The 22,530-nt window shown below is 43.2% G+C and overlaps 2 protein-coding genes across 2 annotated transcripts in view; one reads left to right on the top strand and one right to left on the bottom strand.

Annotated features, from left to right (window-relative positions):
* Positions 1-13,879, bottom strand: RPL9 (ribosomal protein L9). Its single transcript, XM_070757087.1, has 8 exons — positions 13,835-13,879; positions 11,064-11,116; positions 10,814-10,929; positions 6,039-6,134; positions 5,765-5,897; positions 3,556-3,636; positions 3,200-3,315; positions 1-110 (listed from the first exon to the last, which is right to left on the bottom strand). The coding sequence occupies exons 2-7, from the start codon at positions 11,107-11,109 to the stop codon at positions 3,209-3,211; spliced, it is 579 nt and encodes a 192-aa protein (XP_070613188.1). The 5' UTR covers positions 11,110-11,116; positions 13,835-13,879; the 3' UTR covers positions 1-110; positions 3,200-3,208.
* Positions 13,453-22,530, top strand: part of LIAS (lipoic acid synthetase) — a 19,677-nt gene continuing 10,599 nt past the window's right edge. Inside the window, exons 1-5 of the mRNA XM_070757086.1 lie at positions 13,453-14,168; positions 17,326-17,492; positions 18,431-18,524; positions 21,356-21,436; positions 22,015-22,171. Coding sequence (XP_070613187.1) covers positions 14,088-14,168; positions 17,326-17,492; positions 18,431-18,524; positions 21,356-21,436; positions 22,015-22,171 — 580 coding nt within the window. The 5' untranslated portion in view covers positions 13,453-14,087. The remainder of the gene's footprint in view (positions 14,169-17,325; positions 17,493-18,430; positions 18,525-21,355; positions 21,437-22,014; positions 22,172-22,530) is intronic.

The following is a 22,530-nucleotide window of genomic DNA, read 5'->3' as shown; positions in this document are numbered from 1 at the left end:
TTGAAAGATCATGGTTTTATTTTCTCAAAACAATCTGAGACTGTTCAGTTTAAATAGAAAACTTCCAACTGCAAGATGGGTCGTATCATGTCAGATTGCCATTTCAGCACCTAAAACCAAAAAATAAAAATTTATTGTTGAAGCAGATAGAACAATTCACACTAATGTGATAAAGAGTATTGTGTAATACAGTGATACCTTGTCTTACAAACTTAATTGGTTCCGGGATGAGGTTCTTAAGGTGAAAAGTTTGTAAGATGAAACAATGTTTCCCATAGGAATCAATGGAAAAGCGATTAATGCGTGCAAGCCCAAAATTCACCCCTTTTGCCAGCCGAAGTGCCCGTTTTTGCGCTGCTGGGATTTCCCTGAGGCTCCCCTCCATGGGAAACCCCACCTCCAAACTTCTGTGTTTTTGCGATGCTGCAGGGGAATCCCAGCAGGGGAATTACAGCATTGCAAAACCGAGTGCTTCGCTGGCAACGGAAGTCCGGAGGTGGTGTTTCCCAGCGAAGGGAGTATCAGTGAAATCGCAGCATCACAAAAACACCGAAGTCCTTGAAACCCCACCTCCGGACCTCTGTGTTTTTGCGATGCTGCGATTTCACTGAGGCTCCCCTCACTGAGAAACCCCGCCTCCGGACTTCCATTGCCAACGAAACGCCCGTTTTTGCGCTGCTGGGATTCCCCTGCAGCATCACAAAAACACAGAAGTCCGGAGGTGGGGTTTCCCATGGAGGGGAGCCTCAGGGGAATTCCAGCAGCGCAAAAACGGGTGCTTCGCTGGCAATGGAAGTCCGGAGGCGGGGCACCCCAGCGGCGACGGTGGGTTTGTAAGAAGAGGCAAAAAAATCTTAAACCCCAGGTTTGTATCTCGAAAAGTTTGTATGACGAGGCGTTTGTAAGACAAGGTATCACTGTATTGTATAGGTTTATTTACATATGTGAGAAGTATATTTGTTTTATTGCATTTTTTGCCTTTTGCTCTTTTTCCTCACTATTAAATAAGTGAATTTTTCCCCGTTTTGTTAAATAAAGGCAAACAATGAAAATGTCACCCAATAGTATCAGTCTGGGAATACATATCAGCAGACAAATTGACAGATGAGATTATTGTGTTTCTAAAAGATTTTAGAAAAAAATATTAAAGCAAAAAAGGGCACTTATCCAGTTCATTACCAGAAATGCTGAACAATAATCTCAGGTGCAAATTAAAATTTACTGTTTTGTGCCGTGAGGGGAGGTAAGTCTATTTTTACTTCACCCTAAACAGCATGATGCACATGAATAGCATTATAAAGTTGGCAAATCTCAGAAAGCTAATTAGAACTAAACATAGCCAGTGGTTGGAGAGACAAACCAAACTCATTGGCAAAAAAACTCAATTAAAGTCATCATGAATTCAATTCAATTAAGCTTCGTCTTCACCCTTGATTCGAAGAACTGCTGCTAGAATTGGGTTTGCCTAGTCTAGTGAAAAGAAGGACTAGGGGTGATGCGATAGCAATGTTACAATATTTGGGGGACTGTCACAAAGAAGAGAGAGTCAAGCTATTCTCCAAAGCCCCTGAAGACAGAATAAGCAATGGGTGGAAACTAAATAAGGAGAGAAGCAACCTAGAACTAAGAAGGAATTTCTTGACAGGAAGAACAATTAACCAATTGCCCCCAGAGGTTGTGGGTGATCCATCACTGGAGGGTTTGAAGAAGAGACCGGACAGCTGTTTGTCCAGGATGGTAGAGGGCTGTGATGGTGAACCTATGGCACACCTGCCAGAGGTGGCACGTGTGCTGTGGCCTCAGGTCAGATCTCTGTGGCTTTTCTTTTGTAAGCGTCGATTTCAATCAAGAAGCTCATGAAAAAAAAGTATCCCTTGTTGTGTTGACCGTGTTGAGATGCCCCGCCTCTGGTCTTTGGGTCTCTGCTGCATAAGCAGAGGGTTGGACTAGAAGACCTTCAAGGTCCCTTCCAACTCTTTATTCTGAATCAATTTATATCTATTTAAAGCCTATCAATATCCAGGCAGGGGATTATTGTTAGCTTTGGGGCTATACCACCTTCATATCATAACAAGCAGGTCAAATTCAAATGGTCTTAATGATGCTCTACTCAAGGCGTCACTGAAGCCTCTGGACTTCTGGTTGGCTCGTTTTTCGCCATCCCCAAACTTCTGGAGGCTTTCCTAAAGCCTGGGGAGGGTGAAAACAGCCGAAAAAGCAGTTGAAAATCCACTGACCAGTCCGTACATGCCACTGGAGCTGACAGAGGGCAACGCCTTGCGTGCCCTCAGATATGGCTCTCCGTGCCACCTAGGGCACGCATACCATAGGTTCGCTATCACCGGTCTAATGCAAGCTAAAATGAGAAACAATCTTTCTCAATTATTCCTTTTTCAGATGGGGTGAAGAAGAAAGTTAACGCTTTTCCATTCTACAATTTTACAAATGGCAACACTTCACTGTTCCAACATATGGGATATATACACTGCCCCCCAAAATAAAGGGAACACTTAAACAACACTATATAACTCCAAGTAAATCAAACTTCTGTGAAATCCAACTGTCCACTTAGGAAGCAACACTGATTGACAATCAATTTCACATGCTGTTGTGCACATTCAATTTTGTACAGAACAAAGTATTCAATGAGAATATTTCATTCATTCAGATCTAGGATTTGTTATTGGAATGTTCCCTTTATTTTGGGGGTGGCAGTATACATCACATTGGAAAAACTATTTTACTTTCTCCCATTCCACACTATTAGTCAGTCATCCATCATATATCCGCTATAATGGAAGCTACAACTACTTAATAAAAATATTCAAATATTCTCAGCATTGTTTCAGTAACATTTAGCATTTCTGAGGTTAGTGCCTGGGACAAAAGTTGAAATAAAAATTCACTAAATTATTAAATTATGCTATTATACTTTAGTATTTTATAATATTATTGTTTTTGTTATACTGTTGGTTTTATTGCTATATTTTTTAAACTGTTTCTTACTATTGTTGTATTTATAATTGTTGTTGGCCGCTCTGAATCCGTTTTGGAATGAGCAACATATAAATACAATCAATCAATCAATCAATCAATCAACCAAGCCAAAACTTAATTCAGGATATTTTATTTATTTATATTTCATGTAGCACACATGGATTTATTAAAAAAAGGAACAAAATTAATGTCACTAACTTACTATCAGGTTTTATTCATCGGCTTGTTGTACTGTTCCCTTTTCAGAGACGTAGATACCATCCAAGAATTTTCTGATATCTTTATTCTTGACAGTTGTGGCTTGCTGGATCAAGGCAGCTGTTAAATAAATAAACAAACAAATAAATAAATACAATAAAATCAAATTAGATGGCAAAGCCAAATGAAGCCATTTGTAGCAAGGGAAAAAAGCATGGAAATATTAGCTAAATCTGTTAAGAATAACAATACAACAAAGAATTTCCCCGATCTTCAGTTTATTTAAACTAACACTTACAAATGCTTTGCAAGACATAATACAATCTTAGCAATGGGGCAGAGGGTAACATAAACACATACCCGAGTTAGATACCAATTCAATGTCATTTCCTTCAAGGATCAGTTCATCCTTCTGAGCTTGTGACACTGCACAATTAACGCCTAAATTAGGAAAAAATAATATTTGAAAAAAGATTATTGCTAAAAAAAGAGAGATGAAATTGTATTCAAAAGGAAACGATTTGTAACTTAAGAAAAATTTATTAGCACGCTCATTATATTTCTAAAGTAAGAATTTGATTCCCTTAAGGAAACTTCCTAGCAAAACTAGAATAAGCATTACAAAAATATCATCTACATGTATGGATCATAACATGGACACATTGTGCAGCTATACCTTTCTGTATTTAAAAAGGTCTAAATTCTGTATTTTATATGGGTCATTCTTTGTCAAGTGGACCAGGTGTCCCCACTCAACCACCTTCAATTTCAGTGAAACTTTATACATATACAGTGATCCCCCGGTTATTGCGTCCCCGACCATTGTGAACAGGGTAATTTGCGATTTTTCAACCCGGAAGTCAAAATACCATCTACGCATGCGTGCCCTTTTTTTCTATGGGCACGCATGCGTAGATGGCAACCGGGAGATCAGCTGCTGAGCGGCTTCCCTGGGTCTTCCTCCTCTTGCTGGCATCAGCGAGGAGTTTCCCCACCGCCCACGCAAACTCCTCGTTGCCGCTCGCCCGCCCTTCGCCTGCCCACGCCGTTCGCTCCCCCTCTTGCTGGCGGGAGGGCGAGAAGCCCTCCCCAGCACCCGCTCGCCCGCCCTTCGCCGCTCGCCCGCCCTTCGCCCTGGCGGAGAAATTCCAGCCCCCACCTGGTCCCGCCCGATCCTCCTCCCTGAGGCAGCTCGCCCTCCCATGGCCGCTTCCTCCACCCTCCATCGCAAGCCCTCACCACCGCAGCCAACGCGCGCTGCGATCTTCAAGCCCGGCTCCTTTCGGCCCAGCATCCCGGGCCAAGCGGCTGCCTTCCGTGACTGAGCCTGGCTGGCCCGGAAGATCGTAGCGCGCGTTGGCTGCAGCGGCGAGCGAAGCCAAGCCGGCAGCAATGTCGCCGCCGCTGCAGCCAACGCGCGCTACGATCTTCCGGGCCAGCCAGGCTCAGTGACGGAAGGCAGCCGCTTGGCCCGGGATGCTGGGCCGAGAGGAGCCGGGCTTGATCCGCTGAGCCTGGCTGGCCCGGAAGATCGTAGCGCGCGTTGGCTGCAGCGGCGGCGACATTGCTGCCGGCTTGGCTTTGCTACTCCAAGCTGCAGGAAAGGTGGGGGCTGCTGCAATCCCGGCAGCTTTGGGGGGCTCTTTTCCTCATTGCTTCCTTTTATTACCTGTAAGCAGCTTCAAAAACTATCTCCTTCCCTGTGGCTGCAACAGCGGCGGCTTCCCTTCCAGTAGCAAGAGCGCTGGGAAGTCACGTAATGAAGGGAAGCTGCTGGAGCGGCAGCAACTGCTGAGATGGCTCCGGCGGCTTCCCTTCATCACGTGACGTTCCCGGCGCTATTGCTACTGAAAGGGAAGCCGCCGCTGTTGCAGCCACAGGGAAGGAGAAAGTTTTTGAAGCTGCTTACAGGTAATAAGAGGCAGCAATGAGGAAAGGAGCCCCCAGAAGCTGCCAAGATTGCAGCAGCCCCCACTCTTCCTGCAGCTTGGAGCTCTTAGAGAGCTCCTCAGCCCCCTGAAGCTGCCGGGATTAAGCAGCCCCCACCCTTCCTGCAGCTTGGAGCTCTTGGAGAGCTCCTCAGCCCCCTGAAGCTGCCGGGATTACATTTCGGATAATGAACAAAATTTTCTCTGGCTGTTCGGTATCTGAATTTTTGTTCAGATACCGAAGCAAATTTTTGCCGAAAATTTTGTTCGTTATCCAAAATGTACGAGAAAGGAAGCGTTTGAGTACCGAGGCACCACTGTACAGTGGTACCTCGACATACGAGTTTAATTTGTGCCAGAGCCGAGCTCGTATGTCGATCAATTCGCATCTCGAACGAATGCATTTAGATTTTGCTTTTCGCACCAAGATAGCTGGAAACATGGAATTCTTGCGCCACCTAGTGGACGCTTGGCTAGTATCCCGAATTTGAGCTCAGGTGTCGAACAGAAATTTTGCTTGCGTCTCGGCTCGTAACTTGGAATACTCGCATGTGGAGCAGCTCGTATCTAGAGGTACTACTGTATTGGAATTCTTTCTCTTTTCCCATTTTAACTCCAGGTCAGGTTGACAAGTTCCTTACCTTGCCTCATACGCACTCGTCGGATATATTTCTCCCCAAGGAAGTTACGGATCTCGACCAGGGAGCCATTTTCTTGCATAACGACATTGATGGGAAAATGGGCGTAGACAGACCTCATCTTATAACGAAAGCCCTGAAATTAGACAAATTGATCAAACCAACGAAACTTTAATTCCAAAGGATTGCACTATCTTATCTAAAATGAGCAGCTGCCAAGCCGAACTTAGCCACATTGTCACATTTTGCATTTTAAGCTCCGTTTTAAGAAACTTACCAATGTAACCCCCTTGATCATGTTTTGGACATGACTGCAAATTGTGCGAACGGTTGCCAACTCCTTTCTGTTACCCCACCATTTGTCAACGCGCAGCTAAAAGGTTTAAAGAACAGTAGAATTAATCACAATACCAGTACATAAGTACAGTCAACATATTTTTCCTGGAAGCTAGAAAAAAGTCAATTATACTTGATATTACACATAACTACAGCCCCGAGGATAACTTTTGCACAAGCATGGGAAAATGATGATATACCGAAAGAAGAATAGGTAATTGAAAAAAATAAGAGTCTGCATTGAAATGTATAAATTAACAAATGAATTTAAAAATAAAGACATTCAGACTACTATAAATGCTGGGATAGATTTTACTGTTGGATGGAAAAATGGAAAAGTTCAAACTGGACAGTTAAAATTAAAAACATAATGATTAAGGAAAAAGAAATAGAAGTTTAAATATCAGGGGGGGAGAAAAAAGGGAGAAAGAAGGAAAGATGTTGTTGTGGTTATAGCTCTGGCCCAGCTCCTGCCCCAAGCATTGTGGATGTGGGGGAGACATCCACATGCTGCAGGCCTGTTTTGCCCCCCCCCCCCCGGTGGAATCTGCTGATGAAGGCTCCTCTGACCAAGAAGACATGAGTGACAGGGAGGAGGAGAGTGTGGCAGACAGCTCAGAAGGAGACCAATTATCTAGCTCCTCCTTGGATTCAGAACAAGAGTTAATGATACAGCCACGCATGCGGAGAGCGATGCATAGGCAACAACAACTGAGAGATTATTATCAAAGAAAATGAGGCCACCTGTGGTTGGGTGGGGCTGTGGTAATTAGTGAGGCTGCTATAAATAGCAGCCTGTGGGTTTGGCCATTGTGGAGGATTATCTGATTGTTGTGTTTCGTGACTGCTTTACTGACTTTGACCTTTTGTGTGCTGATTTTCCCCCGCTTTGAAACTAAACCAGGGCAAAGTGTGTTTCACTTTGTGAAAAGAAGAAGGACTGTGAATTGCCTCACAGCTTTAAGCTAAGTATCACAGAACTGATAAGGGACTTGTACAAATTACCAGTTTGTTTGGAGACAAGTGCTCTTTGCTATACCAAAAGAGGGCTTGGTTTAAGTGAATTTTCATTATAAAGAACATTGTTTTGAATTTTCAAACATAGAAACATAGAAGTCTGACAGCAGAAAAAGACCTCATGGTCCATCTAGTCTGCCCTTATACTATTTTCTGTATTTTATCTTAGGATGGATATATGTTTATCCCAGGCATGTTTAAATTCAGTTACTGTGGATTTATCTACCACGTCTGCTGGAAGTTTGTTCCAAGGATCTACTACTCTTTCAGTAAAATATTTTCTCATGTTGCTTTTGATCTTTCCCCCAACTAACTTCAGATTGTGTCCCCTTGTTCATGTGTGTGTCTGAAATTTGTACCTGTGAATTTTTGGGAGGAGTCTACCAGAGAGCCCGACAGAACAGATGTATAGAAACTGTAAATGAATTGTTAATATTAACTGTATAAGTATGAATAAGTATTAATGAATATCATGAGAAATGACTGACTTGTCACATAACGTCCACTGTTTTTAAGCGTTTTCTGTTTGTTATATGTATTTGTAAATAAAAAATTTCTATTAAAAAAAAGCATTGACAGAGCCAACACACACACAAAAGAAAATGTTTACAATTCTGGAACATTTCATTAAATTGACAATTTTCCGTGCCTGAAATTACGGTATTTATATATAGAGTATTTCTAATGTGCCAAGATATTATAAACGCCAAGCTGTAATTATAATTATCTTGTAGATAATACACAAAAAAATCAAACTTGACTCAACGGTACCTAACAAAATTATTCTTAGGATTGTATAATGTATCTTTATTCCAATTTCAACCAAAGAGTTTTCAAAGGTTCTTTCTGCTACTTAAAAAGAAAAATCGAGGGGAGGGGACTCTACTTCAACTTATGAAGAAAGATAAAACAGTGTGGAAACAAAATGGAATTGACAGAGATCTCCTAAAATGTAAACTTTTGCTGTTGACTGAACTCTTGACAGTGAAGCTGCAACTGCCCAAATTCTGATTTGGTGGTCTATGTTAGGTGTTAAGGAGCAAGCTGTACTACCCCTATGCAGAGGAAAATGTGGGTGTGGAGTATATCCAGCTAATATCCCAAAGATATGAGCAGTACTTCAAATAACCAGACCACATACATTAAATGTATAAATATTATTTACATTAGGCAAATATCGTAGTCAGTAACAGTCCTAGTTGTTCACAAATACAGCAATTAATATTCTCAATACATATAGAAGTCTTACTGTATATATATATATATGCAGACCAACATTAGAACACATAGTTCTTACTACACACAGTAGTCTTTACAACAGAATACTCATATAGACAACCAGTATAGGATCAGAGAGATATCAGGGAGGGAGAGTCTCAAAGCTCCAGGCTCCGAGAAATACTGCTGACTTCCTCTTATAGCTGACTGCAACACCAGCTCTTAAAACAGTAGTGTGCTAATTTCTTTAACCATACATTGCTGGCTTAAGTTATATACAGTGATCCCTCTATTATCGCGAGGGTTCCGTTCCAAGACCCCTCGCGATAATCGATTTTTCGCGATGTAGGGTTGCGGAAGTAAAAACACCATCTGCGCATGCGCGCCCTTTTTTTTCCTATGGCCGCGCATGTGTAGGTGGTGGAGTTTGCGTTCCCCGCCGCCCACGCAAAGGGGAAACCCCGATTCGGCTCCTCGCTGCTGCTGCGCTACCGAGCAGATCAGCTGCTGGGCGGCCGAAGGAACCTTCCCTGGGTCTTCCCCCTCTTGCTGGCGGGCGGGCGAGCGGCGGGCATCAGCGAGGAGCCGGGGTTTCCCCTTTGCGTGGGCGGCCGGGAAGACCCAGGTTGGGGGTTCGGGGGGGTGCTGGGAAGCCCCCCCAGGCCGGCTGCGACCTTTTAAAACAGCCGCGCCGCTTCCCAGCTGACTCCCGAAGCCAAACACGGAAGTGGGGGTTTTTTTAATTAATATTTTTTTTTAAATCGCGATATAGCGTTTCGCGAAGATCGAGATCGCGAAACTCGAGGGATCACTGTATTGGGAAACCCAACTAGTTATACACACAGTGCTAACAGTCTAGGCCAGCAGGCCCCAGCCTCACATTGGGGACTTCTGGTCTAGGCCAGAGTGGTCCCCTATAATCCATATTTCCATCAAGCCACAGAGCACTACATTCTTGCATGGAGAGACAGCGCAATCCATACCCCTGAAGGCGTGTTTGTTAAACTAAAAAGATTCGCCGTTGTAGGCCATCCCTCGTGCCCCAGCCATGCGAAATGCGACCGTTTCAGAAAAGCGAAGGCTTTGTGTCAAAAAATACAATGCAACTTTCTCCAAACCGTGCATGAGAACAAGGGCACTGCAATGCATCTCACAGGAAGGGGTCCAATGTGTCGATCATTCCAACAAGCTGTTGGACAGCAGCAATTACCGATACTGCACTGACTTCTCAAGCTACTGCAACTATTAGTACTTGCGTCCAACGATTTGCCAATGTTACCTTTACACACTCAGTTCACACATCTCCAAGGTCCCTTCCAACTGTTCTTGTTTCTATTCTATATTCTATTGTATTCTATTCTTCCACTCCATTATTCTATTGCCCAGGTTCGCCTGGTGCGCCAGTTGCGGCCCTATTTGGACCGGGAGTCATTATTCACAGTCACTCATGCCCTCATCACCTCGAGGCTCGACTACTGTAACACTCTCTACATGGGGCTACCTTTGAAAAGTGTTCGGAAACTTCAGATTGTGCAGAATGCAGCTGCGAGAGCAATTATGGGCTTCTCTAAGTATGCCCATATTACTCCAACACTCCGCAGTCTGCATTGGTTGCCGATCAGTTTCCGGTCACAATTCAAAGTGTTGGTTATGACCTATAACCTTCATGGCACCGGACCAGAATATCTTCGGGACCGCCTCCTGCCGCACGAATCCCAGCGACCGGTTACGTCCCACAGAGTCGGCCTTCTTCAGGTCCCGTCGACTAAACAATGTCGTCTGGCGGGACCCAGGGGAAGAGCCTTCTCTGTGGGGGGCCCGACCCTCAGGAACCAGCTCCCCCCTGAGATTAGGATTGCCCCCACCCTCCCTGCCTTTCGTAAACTCCTTAAGACCCACCTCTGCCGTCAGGCATGGGGGAACTAAAACATCTCCCCCTTGCCCATGTTGTTTTGTTGATTGATTGACTGTGTGCCTGTTTTTTATATATATTGGGACTGTTTTATGAAATTACTAATTTTAAATTGTAATTAGATTGGTGGGCATTGGATTTGTTATTATGTACTGTTTTTTATTATTGTTGTGAGCCGCCCCGAGTTTGCGGATAGGGGCGGCATATAAATCCAATAAATCTAATCTAATCTAATCTAATCTATTATATTCTTTTCTTCCATTCCAGTCTGCATTCCATTATTCTATTCTATTCTACTCTTTTCTATTCTATTCTACTCTTCTTCTACTCCAGTCCACATTCCATTATTCTATACTATTGTATCAATATCACAGAGATGCCTAGAAGAGATATTCAGGAATCACCCATCTTACACAAAAATGGTTTAATCGCTATACATATATACTATGCTGGCTAGAGAATTCTGGGAGTTGAAATCCACAAGTCTTAAAGTTGCCAAGTTTGAAGACCTCTGACCTAAGAGATGATTGGAAATTTGGAAACCGGACACAGCACCAAGACAGTCTCACCTTCTTGCGTTTTTTCCCCAAAAGGGAGAGTTCCACATTGATGTGGTTGAAGTCCCTTTTCAAAGTTCCTCTGGGGCCTTTGACAGTCACTGTCCGGCCCTTCAGAATAATGTCGACTAAAAAGACACACACAAAAAAAGCTTCAGTAAAATATTTAGACGACATAAATATCCAAACAGTAAATCAGATACGTATTTTTATTTTTACTTTTAAGAAAAGTTTTAGGCGAGTCCCTAGTTTACATTCTTACCTTTCTCAGGAATGTCAACTGTTTGGTTACTAAGAATGGTCTTCATTTTTAATCTAGTTTTTTAAAAAAGACAAAAAGGAAAGTTAAGAAAGAGAATCCACTTTAAAAAAACACAAAAATTTCAACAGCATTTAAAGTCTGGCTCCTTGCAAACTGCTTTTGGAAAAACACATTTTAAAGCTAAATTGCACTGCTGCCTAGTAGATGCTTAATTTCTTTTATTTCAGTATCATTTTTATAAAATTGCCCCACACCCTATATTTTTCTTGACAAATGATTCCATAGATGACCTACAACATTAAGCTCCACCACCGTTTTAAATCCTTCTGTAAGTCTAATAATGGACTTACAATATGTAGACATTGAAGTTCTAATTCACAAACAATATGCATACAATTAAGTTCTTTAGTTTTTGGACAGCAAAAAGAATTCTTTGATTGGATGAAACAATTAAATATTTAACAGGGATGAAAAGAAAGGAGGAGAGAACCAGAGGTCATGAGACAAATATGATGAAATGTCTGTGACTTCACTGTGACTACGGTGGGAGACGAGGAAAGACCGGGATGTTTACTGGGTCTAAAAATATTGGCAGCAGACAGTATGAAGCCAAATAAATTAAGGCATCACTTAAAACACATTACACCCCTATCACACTGATAATCTGCTTGAGTTTTTTCAGTGAAAACGTGCTGAATATTGCAAACAATTGTCCCGGAATAGTTGGAGGATGCACACAAAATGTTTACTTCTTCTTAGGGGAGCCATAACAGAAAACAATTGATAGGAACTGGTCTAGGGTCTCCCGCTTGGGCAAGGGGTTGGACTAGATGACCTACAAGGTCCCTTCCAACTACGTTAGTCATTATTCTGTTATTCCAAAGTGGCGGGAGCTTCATCCCTGGAAGCTTTCAAGGAGAGACGGGATTGTCATGTCAGAAATGTGTAGGACAGTGGTTCTCAACCTTTGGGGGTTGAAGGACCGTTTCACAGCGGTCACTTAAGACCCTGGGAAAAGACAAATTTCACACAGTGTTAGGAACTAAGGCTTCTATTCTGGCACCTTGGAACATATTTTTTACAATCCGACCAATCAGTCGTTTACAGTGGGGGTGTCCCTCCAACCTTCCGGCCAATCAGCTTAAAGCTCTGTTGGGATAATTGGCACTAGACTTATGGTTGGGGTCACCACAACATGAGGAACTGGATTAAGCGGTCATGGCATTAGAAAGGTAGAGAACCACTGTAAATCTAGACCAAAGACTATATATCTCTCTCTCACACACATACACACACACAGACTTCACACACTGTGGCTTTGTACTGTGTTGAACTGTGGTCCTAAAAACTGACAGTCCTCAACTCACGACCACAACTGAGCTCAGAATTTTTCATGATCTGTCTTGCCATAGTTTTATTTATTGGATTTATATGCTGCCCCTCTCTGAGGACTTGGGGAGGCTTACATAGAAACGTAAAAGATTGACGGCAGAAAAAGACCTCCTGGTCCATCTAGTCTGTCCTTATTTCTTCTATTTTATCTTAGGATTGAACTATGTTTATCCCAGGCATGTTTAAATTCAGTTCCTGTGGATTTACCAACCACGTCTGCTGGAAGTTTGTTCCGAGCATCTACTACTCTTTCAGTCAAATAATACTTTCTCACGTTGCTTCTGGTCTTTCCCCCAACTTACAACACACACACACACACATATATAAAACAGTAGGATACAATAAGCTAAATCCAATTAATTAAAATCACATGAACTATCTAAAATCCCTGGTTCTATTTGAATTCATATTTAAATTTTATTATATATTTGTGACTGTATTTTAATATTATTGTATTTATCGCATTTGTTACCCTCTCTGAGTCCGCTTTGGAATGAGTGGCATATAAATACAATAAATAAATATTTTTTTATTTAAAAATCAATCATACCCATTCGAACAACCAATCATTTATGAACTACTGGAAAATTGGCACTAGACTTATGGTTGGGGGTCACCACAACATGAGCAACTGTAATAAGAGGTCGCAACATTAGAAAGTTTAAGAACCACTATAGGGTCTCCAGCTTGGGCAGGGGGGGTTGGACTAGATGATCTCCAAGGTCCCTGTAAATGTATTCTTTTATTTAATTTTTGTTCATCTTCTTTTAACGTTTATACTCTTTTTAAAAAATTAAAAAACAAAAACAAAACAAGGTCCCTTCAAACTGTTTAATCTGCATCAACGTTGCCATTCATTTCTCTCTTAAGGATTCCTACTTGCAGGCACTTATGATCAGCAAGCTGGGGGATTCTGGGAATTGAAGTCCACAAGCCTCCAAAGTGACCATGATTGGACACCCCAGTATCCAATCACGGCCTTCCCTAACATTTAGCCTCCATTGAAGCAACACTAGAGGGAAGGAGATACAAAACAGGGCAGTTCACACAACAACTTCGGGGTGTCCTTCCTCCAAACCAGAGAAAGGGGCCCACTGAAGTCACTTGGGATTGTGACGCACGCGCAAAGGAGCGATAGGCGCGCGCGTCCCTTCTGCAGGCCACCGGTGCGAGTGTTGGGGGGGAGGATTATTTCTGGGGGTCCATTTCCGAAACCGAGCGGACTCCCAGCCAGAAAAGTACCCTCATTCCTAGCCGGGATTCCGTTCGGGCCTAGCCCGGAACTTTAGGAGCCATCCGGCAAGACCGACTCGGCGGATGGAGCCGGATTCTCCCGCCTGGATTCCGAAAGGAGAAAAGACCGAACGGCGCGGGCTCACCTTTCGCGTTGACAGGAAAGAGGAAAGGAAACGCTTCTGACGTCATCGCACTTTTAAACGGCCGAGTCGCGGCATGATGACGACACCGGCCGAGGAAAGGGAAGCCGGTCAAAGGGCTTCTGCGCAGACGCGATCAGTCGATCGCCGAGCCGAAAGGGAAATTTAGCCGAGAGCCGAGATTGTGAACCCCTCGGGGACTTCGGCCCGGGGACTGTGTCAGGGCGGCGGCGGCCAGACTGAAAGGACGACCGACATGTGGCTGCTCGGTAGCGGCCTCCCCTGCGCCGCCCTCGGCCCTCGGGGCCTCACGAGACTCGTAACAGAAGGCAAACCGGTGAGAGGACTCTGTTTTTTACCCCGTTTGCCCCCGTTTTGCGGCTGTTTGAGCCAGTATCCTTGGCCGCACAACGTCCCTGCGAGGTAGGAAAGGCCGTCTGGTCGCCCTTGCAGGAAATCCAGCACCGAGGAGACGACCTGGGTCGATCTGGAAAGCGTAATTCCATCTAATCTGGAATCACAGGTGGATGGGGCACCACTAGGAGATCCCATGGCAGGGGAAAAATAGATAAACAGACATTTAGTTCAGTGAAGCGGTGGAAGTGATGTGCCGGTGTCTTGAAGCCGTAAGAGTCTGGATGGGAGTTAACAGGTTTAAAATATATTGAGTTATATTGATAAAATTGAATGGGTCCACAGACGGGCTACAAAAAGGTGGAAGGTCTTAAGCATCAAACTGATCAGGAAAGACTTCATGAACTCAATCTGTCTAGTCTGGAGGAGAGAAGGGAAAGGAGGGATATGATCGAAACATTTAAATATGTTAAAGGGTTCCATAATTTCAGGAGGGAAGTGTTTTTAATAGGGAAATGAACACAAGAACAAGGGGGCACAATCTGAGGTTAGTTGGGGGAAAGATCAGAAGCAAAGTGAGAAAATACATGTATTATTTGACTGAAAGAGTGGTAGATGCTTGAAACAAACTTCCAGCAAGAGTGGTTGGTAAATCCACAGGAACTGAATTGAAACATGCCTGGGATAAACATAGGTCCATCCTAAGATAAAATACAGGAAATAGCATAAGGGCAGACTAGATGGACCATGAGGTCTTTTTCTGCCGTCAATCTTCCACGTTTCTGGATTCGGGGCCACAATTGAGACCAAATGTTCCTGTTGTTACATGGGCTTTTGTCCGGGGGCAAATTGCCATTACCGCCACTAATGATGCGCCGGGCACGTAGTTTCGGTTCTCTTGCTATACACGCAGGATCCAATGTGTCTTTGCTTCTGCGCATGCGCAGGAAGAAAAACGCTGAAATTTTGTGAGAGGACCCGCACATACCTGAGATTTTGGCGCCTTTTTTTGCCTCTGTGCATGCACATCGCTTGCTCTCACACATCCGAGCAGAAAGCAAAATCTCACAAGTAAACGCATGCGCGAGCGAGATTTTGGTGGGGGTTTTTGCTTCTGCACATGCCTGGAAGCAAAAAAAATTACCAAAATCTCACTCTCACTCTCACATACGTCCCTTCACGAGATCTTGCTTCCTACGCATGCACAGAAGCAAAATCTCGCTCAGATGTGTGCGGTTAAGTGCTGGGGTGCACAGCTCCATAGGAAGTGCACTGGTAGCGGCCGTAAGTGGATTCTGCCCCTAGTCACATCCATTTTGGGCTCAATTGTTGTTATAAGTTGAGGATTGCCTGTACAGGGGTACCTCTACTTGCGAACTTAATTCTTTCCGTGACCAGGTCCTTAAGTTCAAAAGTTTGTAAGAAGAAACAATTTTTTCCATAGGAATCAATGTAAAAGTAAATATTGTGTGAAATTGGGGAAACCACAGGGAGGGTAGAGGCCCTGTTTCCTTCCAGGAGATTCCTAGAGAGGCCCCACAGAGGCTTCTCCCTGCCTTTTCCAGTTACAGTTTCGGAGGAAAATGTTTTTTGAGAAGAGGCAAAAAAATCTTGAACGCCCAGTTCTTATCTAGAAAAGTTCGTAAGTACAGGCGTCCTTAGGTAGAGGTACCACTGTATATCTGTAATCTTTTTGGACTGCTGCCTTCTGGCAGAAGATACAGAACAATTAATACTCAAACCACATGTTTTCCAAAGAGTTTTTACCCCAGAGCTATGATTGTACTTAACAATGTGTCAGAATGAAGTTTATTTCTTGAGGTAATATTACAATGCAAGAAAATGGTTTGTAACCATAGGAAAGGCTGATGTAAGCCATAATCAATATGTAATTATGGGTTTGCTAATTGTGCTGCAACCTGATTGGCTGTAACCTATATATTAGAAGTAACACCCGTGTATGGGTGTGGTTTGTGCGGAGTGGTTTGTAGTTAGTAGTTTGTCATTTGATGGTTTAGTGCTTACTGGTTAGTGGGTGGTTGCAGTGGTGGATGTAATAGTAGTTGTATGATAGTTTATTTAGAGAAACATTTTGCTAAGAAGAAAAGTAAAATATATTTGTACAAGAAAGCCTTCTGCAGTGTTTTTCATTGACGACTTCAGTTAGGTATACAGTGTTCCCTCAATTTTCGCAGGAGATGCGTTCCGAGACCGCGTGCGAAAATCAAATTTCCGCAAAGTAGAGATGTGGAAGTAAATACCACACTATTTTTGGCTATCAACAGTATCACAAGCCATCCCTTAACACTTTAAACTTCTAAATTACAATTTCCCATTCCCTTAGCAACCATTTAGATTATTACTCCCCATGTTTATTAAAGTTTATCAAAAAAAAATTATTAAAGGCGGACGAAAGTTTGGCGATGACATATGACATCATCGGGTGGGAAAAACTGTGGTATAGGGGAGGGAAACGCGAAGTATTTTTTAATTAATATTTTTGAAAAACAGTGTTGTAGACTTTTTGTGAAGTTCAAACCCGCGAAAATCGAGGGAACACTGTAGTTGTGAACTGTGGCTAGTTGATGGGGTTACTTCCCGCATGTGCAAAACTCTCCCCCAACACAATGTACTAGGGGGTCACCATCAGTGAACTGCTGGACAATACTACTTGCCTATTGTATGGAAGTTGTATGGTTCAGGTGGGAAATTGTGGTGGGTTGAACCTGTTCTTTCGAATTGTTATGTATGTTGAGATTGGTATTTGGTGTCATACAGATTTCATTGCATGGGTATACTGTGTATATACTGTACATACAATGACAATAAAGTATGTATGTATGTATTTATTTATTTTACCTTTGTAAAGCAATGATACGCACACACACACACACATATATATACACTGCTCAAAAAAATAAAGGGAACACTCAAATAACACATCCTAGATCTGAATGAATGAAATATTCTCATTGAATACTTTGTTCTGTACAAAGTTGAATGTGCACAACAGCAGGTGAAATTGATTGTCAATCAGTGTTGCTTCCTAAGTGGACAAGTTTGATATACTTGGAGTTATATTGTGTTGTTTAAGTGTTCCCTTTATTTTTTTGAGCAATATATATATGTATTTCCCCTAGGTGTTTGGAAGCCAGCTGAGAACGTCAAGCACAAATTCGCTGCCGGAAGCCCAGATGGGACATTTTCAAGAGGGTCCCGATTTGAAAGATTTTATTTCTGGGGAACTTTCGGACAAAACCAAGTGGGCAGAATACAAAGGCAATTTAAAGCGTCAAAAAGGAGAAAGGTACGGAGGAATATTCAGCCGCATGCGTTGTAACCCATTCTAACCCACATTAGCCTGTTGGTATTTCATCTTTGGGCTCAGAGATGGAGAACAATGGTTCTTTTATAACTCGTGGGGTTCTGGGAGTCGTTGCCTGCCTCTGTTTTAGCAGAATGAACTAAAACCTTTCTTATCTGAATGGTATACAAGGCGCTCCTTGGCACCTTATCTACTTAACGTGAAAAGGACTCTAAAAAACTTAATACAGTGGTACCTCTACTTATGAACACACTTAGAGGCTTTCCCCCGCCTTTTCCGGCCCTGTTTCCTCCCAAGAGATTCCTAGAGAGGCCCCACGGAGGCCTCTCCTTGCTTTTTCCAGCACTGTTTCCTCCCAGGAGATTCCTAGTGAGGCCCCACAGAGGTTTCTCCCCACCTTTTCTGGCCCTGTTTCCTCCCGGAGATTCCAAGAGAGGCCCCACGGAGGCCTCTCCTTGCTTTTTCCAGCACTGTTTCCTCCCAGGAGATTCCTAGAGAGGCCCCACAGAGGCTTCTCCCCGCCTTTTCCGGCCCTGTTTCCTCCCAGGAGATTCCTAGAGAGGCCCTATGGAGGCTTCTCCCTGCCTTTTCCGGTTCCACTTTCGGAGGCTCGGGTTTGTAAGTGGAAAATGGTTCTTGAGAAGAGGCAAAAAAATCTCAAACACCCGGTTCTTATCTAGAAAAGTTCGTAAGTAGAGGCGTTCATAGGTAGAGGTACCACTGTATGGGTTTTTCTCCACTTGACAGCAGTTTGTTTATTCATTGCCCAATGTATTAAAGTTTGTTGCAAAATCAAAACTAAAAGCACACACAGATGACTGATTCATCTGGATTCATAAACTTCTTTATAGTTTATAAAGACGATGACCATTTCCAAACTGAGATCATCGGTGGAACTAACATAAGCTTTTATTTTTTAGGTTACGACTTCCTCCCTGGCTGAAAACGGAGATTCCCATTGGGAAGAATTATAATAAACTGAAGAACACGTTGCGCCATTTAAACCTGCATACGGTATAGTGCCAGTACCAAGACTTTTCCGGTTTGGAAATTATTATTTTTTCCCTCTGGTTTTTCTCATATATAAAGAAGATGTGATTGGCAATGAACGTGAAGGAGATACAGAACTGCAGTCGCTCTTTCAGCCATTTAAACGAAAAATCTATTTTAAGTGATTCACGAAAAGTTAGCAACATGTTTCCTTAAATTTTCAGTTAGGTTAACTTCTTTTCCTTATTTCTTAGTTCACTGTGTTTACTTAGTTCAAATACTTTCTGTTTTTTTGTAAAAGTATCTGCAGGGTGCTAAAGATATCACTCTGAAAGTTGGAGGTTTCTTCCCTAATGCCATCGCTCTGCTTAACAATTAAACCCCACAACACTGTAGCAAATAATTTATTAAGACTATTATTATTATTATTCTCTTCCTTCCTAGTATCTATCTCTTCCCACTTATGACTGTAACCATGTTGTTTGTATCTTTCAATTTATATTGTTTTATTTGTTTGCTAGTACGATTTCATAGCTTATTAGTAACCTTGACTGTCGATAAAAAGATTGTTGTATCTTTTTATTCTTGATGAATGTATTTTATTCTCCTTATGTAAACTGAGAACATCTGCACCAAAGACAAATTCCTTGTGTGTTCAATCACAGTTGGCCAATAAAGAATTCTGTTCTGTTCTATTCCATTCCATTCATTTTCATATTCCACATTCCATTATTGTATTGTACAGTGTTCCCTCAATTTCCGCGGGGGATGCGTTCCAAGACCGCCCGCGAAAGTCAAATTTCCGCGAAGTAGAGATGCGGAAGTAAATACACCATTTTTGGCTATGGACAGTATCACAAGCCTTTAACACTTTAAACCCCTAAATTACCATTTCCCATTCCATTAACAACCATTTACTCACCATTATTACTGGTACTCACCATTGAATGTGATCCTGATATTTATAAACATAATTATTTATTAACAATAATTATTTTTTTTATTTATTTGCAAAAATTATTAGTTTGGCGATGACATATGACGTCATCGGGTGGGAAAAACCATGGTATAGGGAAAAAACCGCGAAGTATTTTTTAATTAATATTTTTTTAAAAACCGTGGTATAGGCTATTCGCGAAGTTCGAACCCGCGAAAATCGAGGGAACATTGTATTCCATTCTATTCTATTCCGCATTCCATTATTCTATTCTGTTCTATTCTATTCTGTTCTGTTATTCTATTCTACTCTATTCTATTCTATTCCATATTCCACTCCACTCAATTCCATTCCACATTCCATTATTTTATTCTATTCTGTTCTATTCCACATTCCATCCCACTCCATTCCATATTCCATTATTCTATTCTACCCGGCCCTGCCCTATTCTATTCAATAGAAGAGGATGTTTGTAGCTCAGGACTGACTTGTAGGGTCCTTGAGGATGTGCTTGTTGATTTTCTTGCAGACATTTCATCACCTGATTAGGTAATAATAATAATACGGAGAGGGGCGGCATACAAATTTAATTAAATAATAATAATAATAATAATAATAATAATAATAATAATAATAATAAATAATAACTCGGAGGATGGTAACATAATCAGTGCTAGAAGGCAGTAGGGTTTGCCCAGTGGAGAAGGATCAGGGAAGGAGGAGGAGGAAGTGATGTGCCGGTGCCTGGAGGCTGTTGGGGCCTGGATGGGTGTCAACAGACTCAAGCTCAACCCGGATAAGACGGAGTGGCTGTGGGTTTTGCCTCCCAAGGACAATCCCATCTGTCCGTCCATTACCCTGGGGGGGGGGAATTACTGACCCCCTCAGAGAGGGTCCGCAACTTGGGCGTCCTCCTCGATCCACAGCTCACATTAGAGAACCATCTTTCAGCTGTGGCGAGGGGGGCGTTTGCCCAGGTTCACCTGGTGCACCAGTTGCGGCCCTACCTGGACCGGGACTCATTGCTCACAGTCACTCATGCCCTCATCACCTCGAGGTTCGACTACTGTAATGCTCTCTACATGGGGCTACCTTTGAAAAGTGTTCGGAAACTTCAGATCGTGCAGAATGCAGCTGCGAGAGCAGTCATGGGCTTACCCAGGTATGCCCATGTTTCACCATCACTCCGCAGTCTGCATTGGCTGCCGATCAGTTTCCGGTCACAATTCAAAGTGTTGGTTATGACCTTTAAAGCCCTTCATGGCACTGGACCAGAATATCTCCGACCAGAATATCTCGTCCGCCTTCTGCCGCACGAATCCCAGCGACCGATTAGGTCCCACAGAGTGGGCCTCCTCCGGGTCCCGTCAACTAAACAATGTCGGCTGGCGGGCCCCAGGGGGAGAGCCTTCTCTGTGGCGGCACCGGCTCTCTGGAACCAACTCCCCCCGGAGATCAGAACTGCCCCTACTCTTCCTGCCTTCCGTAAACTCCTCAAAACCCACCTTTGCCGTCAGGCATGGGGGAACTAAACATCTTCCCCTGGGCACGTTGAATTTATATATGGTATGCTTGTGTGTGTGTATGTTAGTATAGGGGTTTTTCTTAAATTTATAATATTTTAATTAATTGGATCATGTATTGGATTGTCTTTTCACTTGTTGTGAGCCGCCCCGAGTTTTCGGAGAGGGGCGGCATACAAATCCAAATAATAAATAAATAAATAAATAAGAGGATTGTTGGGTCCTCAGTGGCCTCTGAGCTTGGTAGTTTCCTTACAGACGTTCCATGACCCAGCTAGGGAACTCAGCAAAAAGCTGCATGGGAGAAACACAGAGAGCTAGAATCTTAACTTTTCCGAAGAAATGGTACCGTTTAGCTCCTTTTCTACCGCTAATCAAGGTGTCCTTATCAATAGGTGTGTGAGGAGGCCAGGTGTCCAAACATTGGAGAATGCTGGGGAGGAGGAGAATATGCTACTGCTACCGCCACTATCATGGTAAGTTCATCACTGACCTCTGAAGGTCCATTCAGAAGGGGAAGTCCACGTCCTCGTCTTACAACCATATTGAGCCCGGCATTTCTATACAGGATAACAAAGAGTTGGGAATGAGGGTGCACCAGATTGGCGGGTTAATAACGCAAAGGACTGTTTCCTGCTGGGATCGCCTCCAAGGATAGTATAACAGAGTTGGAAGGGACCTTAGAGGTCTTCTAGTCCAATACCCTCCTTGTTGTGGCCTGCCAGTGGCCGGTAGAGCTGGCAGCAGATTCAGACAGTGAGGAGGTTGGGGAGGAACATGGGCCAATCCTGGAGTCTGGAGATGGTTCTTGATCCATTGCAGAGATAGAACTAGGGCAGTCTGGCAGTTATCAGCTGCCTTTGGAGTTAGACATCAGGCAGACGAACAGCTGGAGTCTGTTTCCAGTGCGCGCATGTACAAAGCAGGCACAGAAGAAAAAATTGTCCCTCTGCGCATGCGCAAAAGGAAAATTGGACACGCGGGTGGTTCAAATAATTTTAACTTTTTTTTAAATGGAAAAAATCTTCCCCCTCTCATCTCTTTTTCATTTTAGCTAATGGGAGACACGTGTACGAGAGGCTGTCGCTTCTGCTCGGTGAAGACGTCCAGAAATCCTCCTCCATTGGATCCAGAGGAACCGTACAACACTGCAAAAGCAATTGCAGACTGGGGACTAGATTACGTCGTGTTGACCTCTGTAGACAGGGATGGTAAGAGAAAATCACAATGCTATCATGCCTTGATTGACAGTGATAAATTGAACCCAAGATTTCTCTGGCGAAAGGAGAGGAATAGAATAGAATACAGAATGGAATAGAGTTGAGTGGACTGGGGTGGGATGGGATGGGATAGAGTAGAATAGAATAGAATGGAATTGGAAATGGAAATGGAAAAAGAATATAACATAGAATATACCTCAGGGACCGCCTTCTGCTGCACGAATCCCAGCGACCGGTTAGGTCCCACAGAGTGGATCTTCTCCAGGTCCCGTCAACTAAGCAATGTCGCTTGGCGGGACCCAGGGGAAGAGCCTTCTCTGTGGCGGCCCCGGCCCTCTGGAACCAACTCC

The sequence above is a fragment of the Erythrolamprus reginae genome, chromosome 7 (genome assembly GCF_031021105.1).
Source record: "Erythrolamprus reginae isolate rEryReg1 chromosome 7, rEryReg1.hap1, whole genome shotgun sequence".
NCBI lineage: Eukaryota > Metazoa > Chordata > Lepidosauria > Squamata > Dipsadidae > Erythrolamprus > Erythrolamprus reginae.
This window is presented reverse-complemented; position numbering and strand designations above follow the sequence as displayed.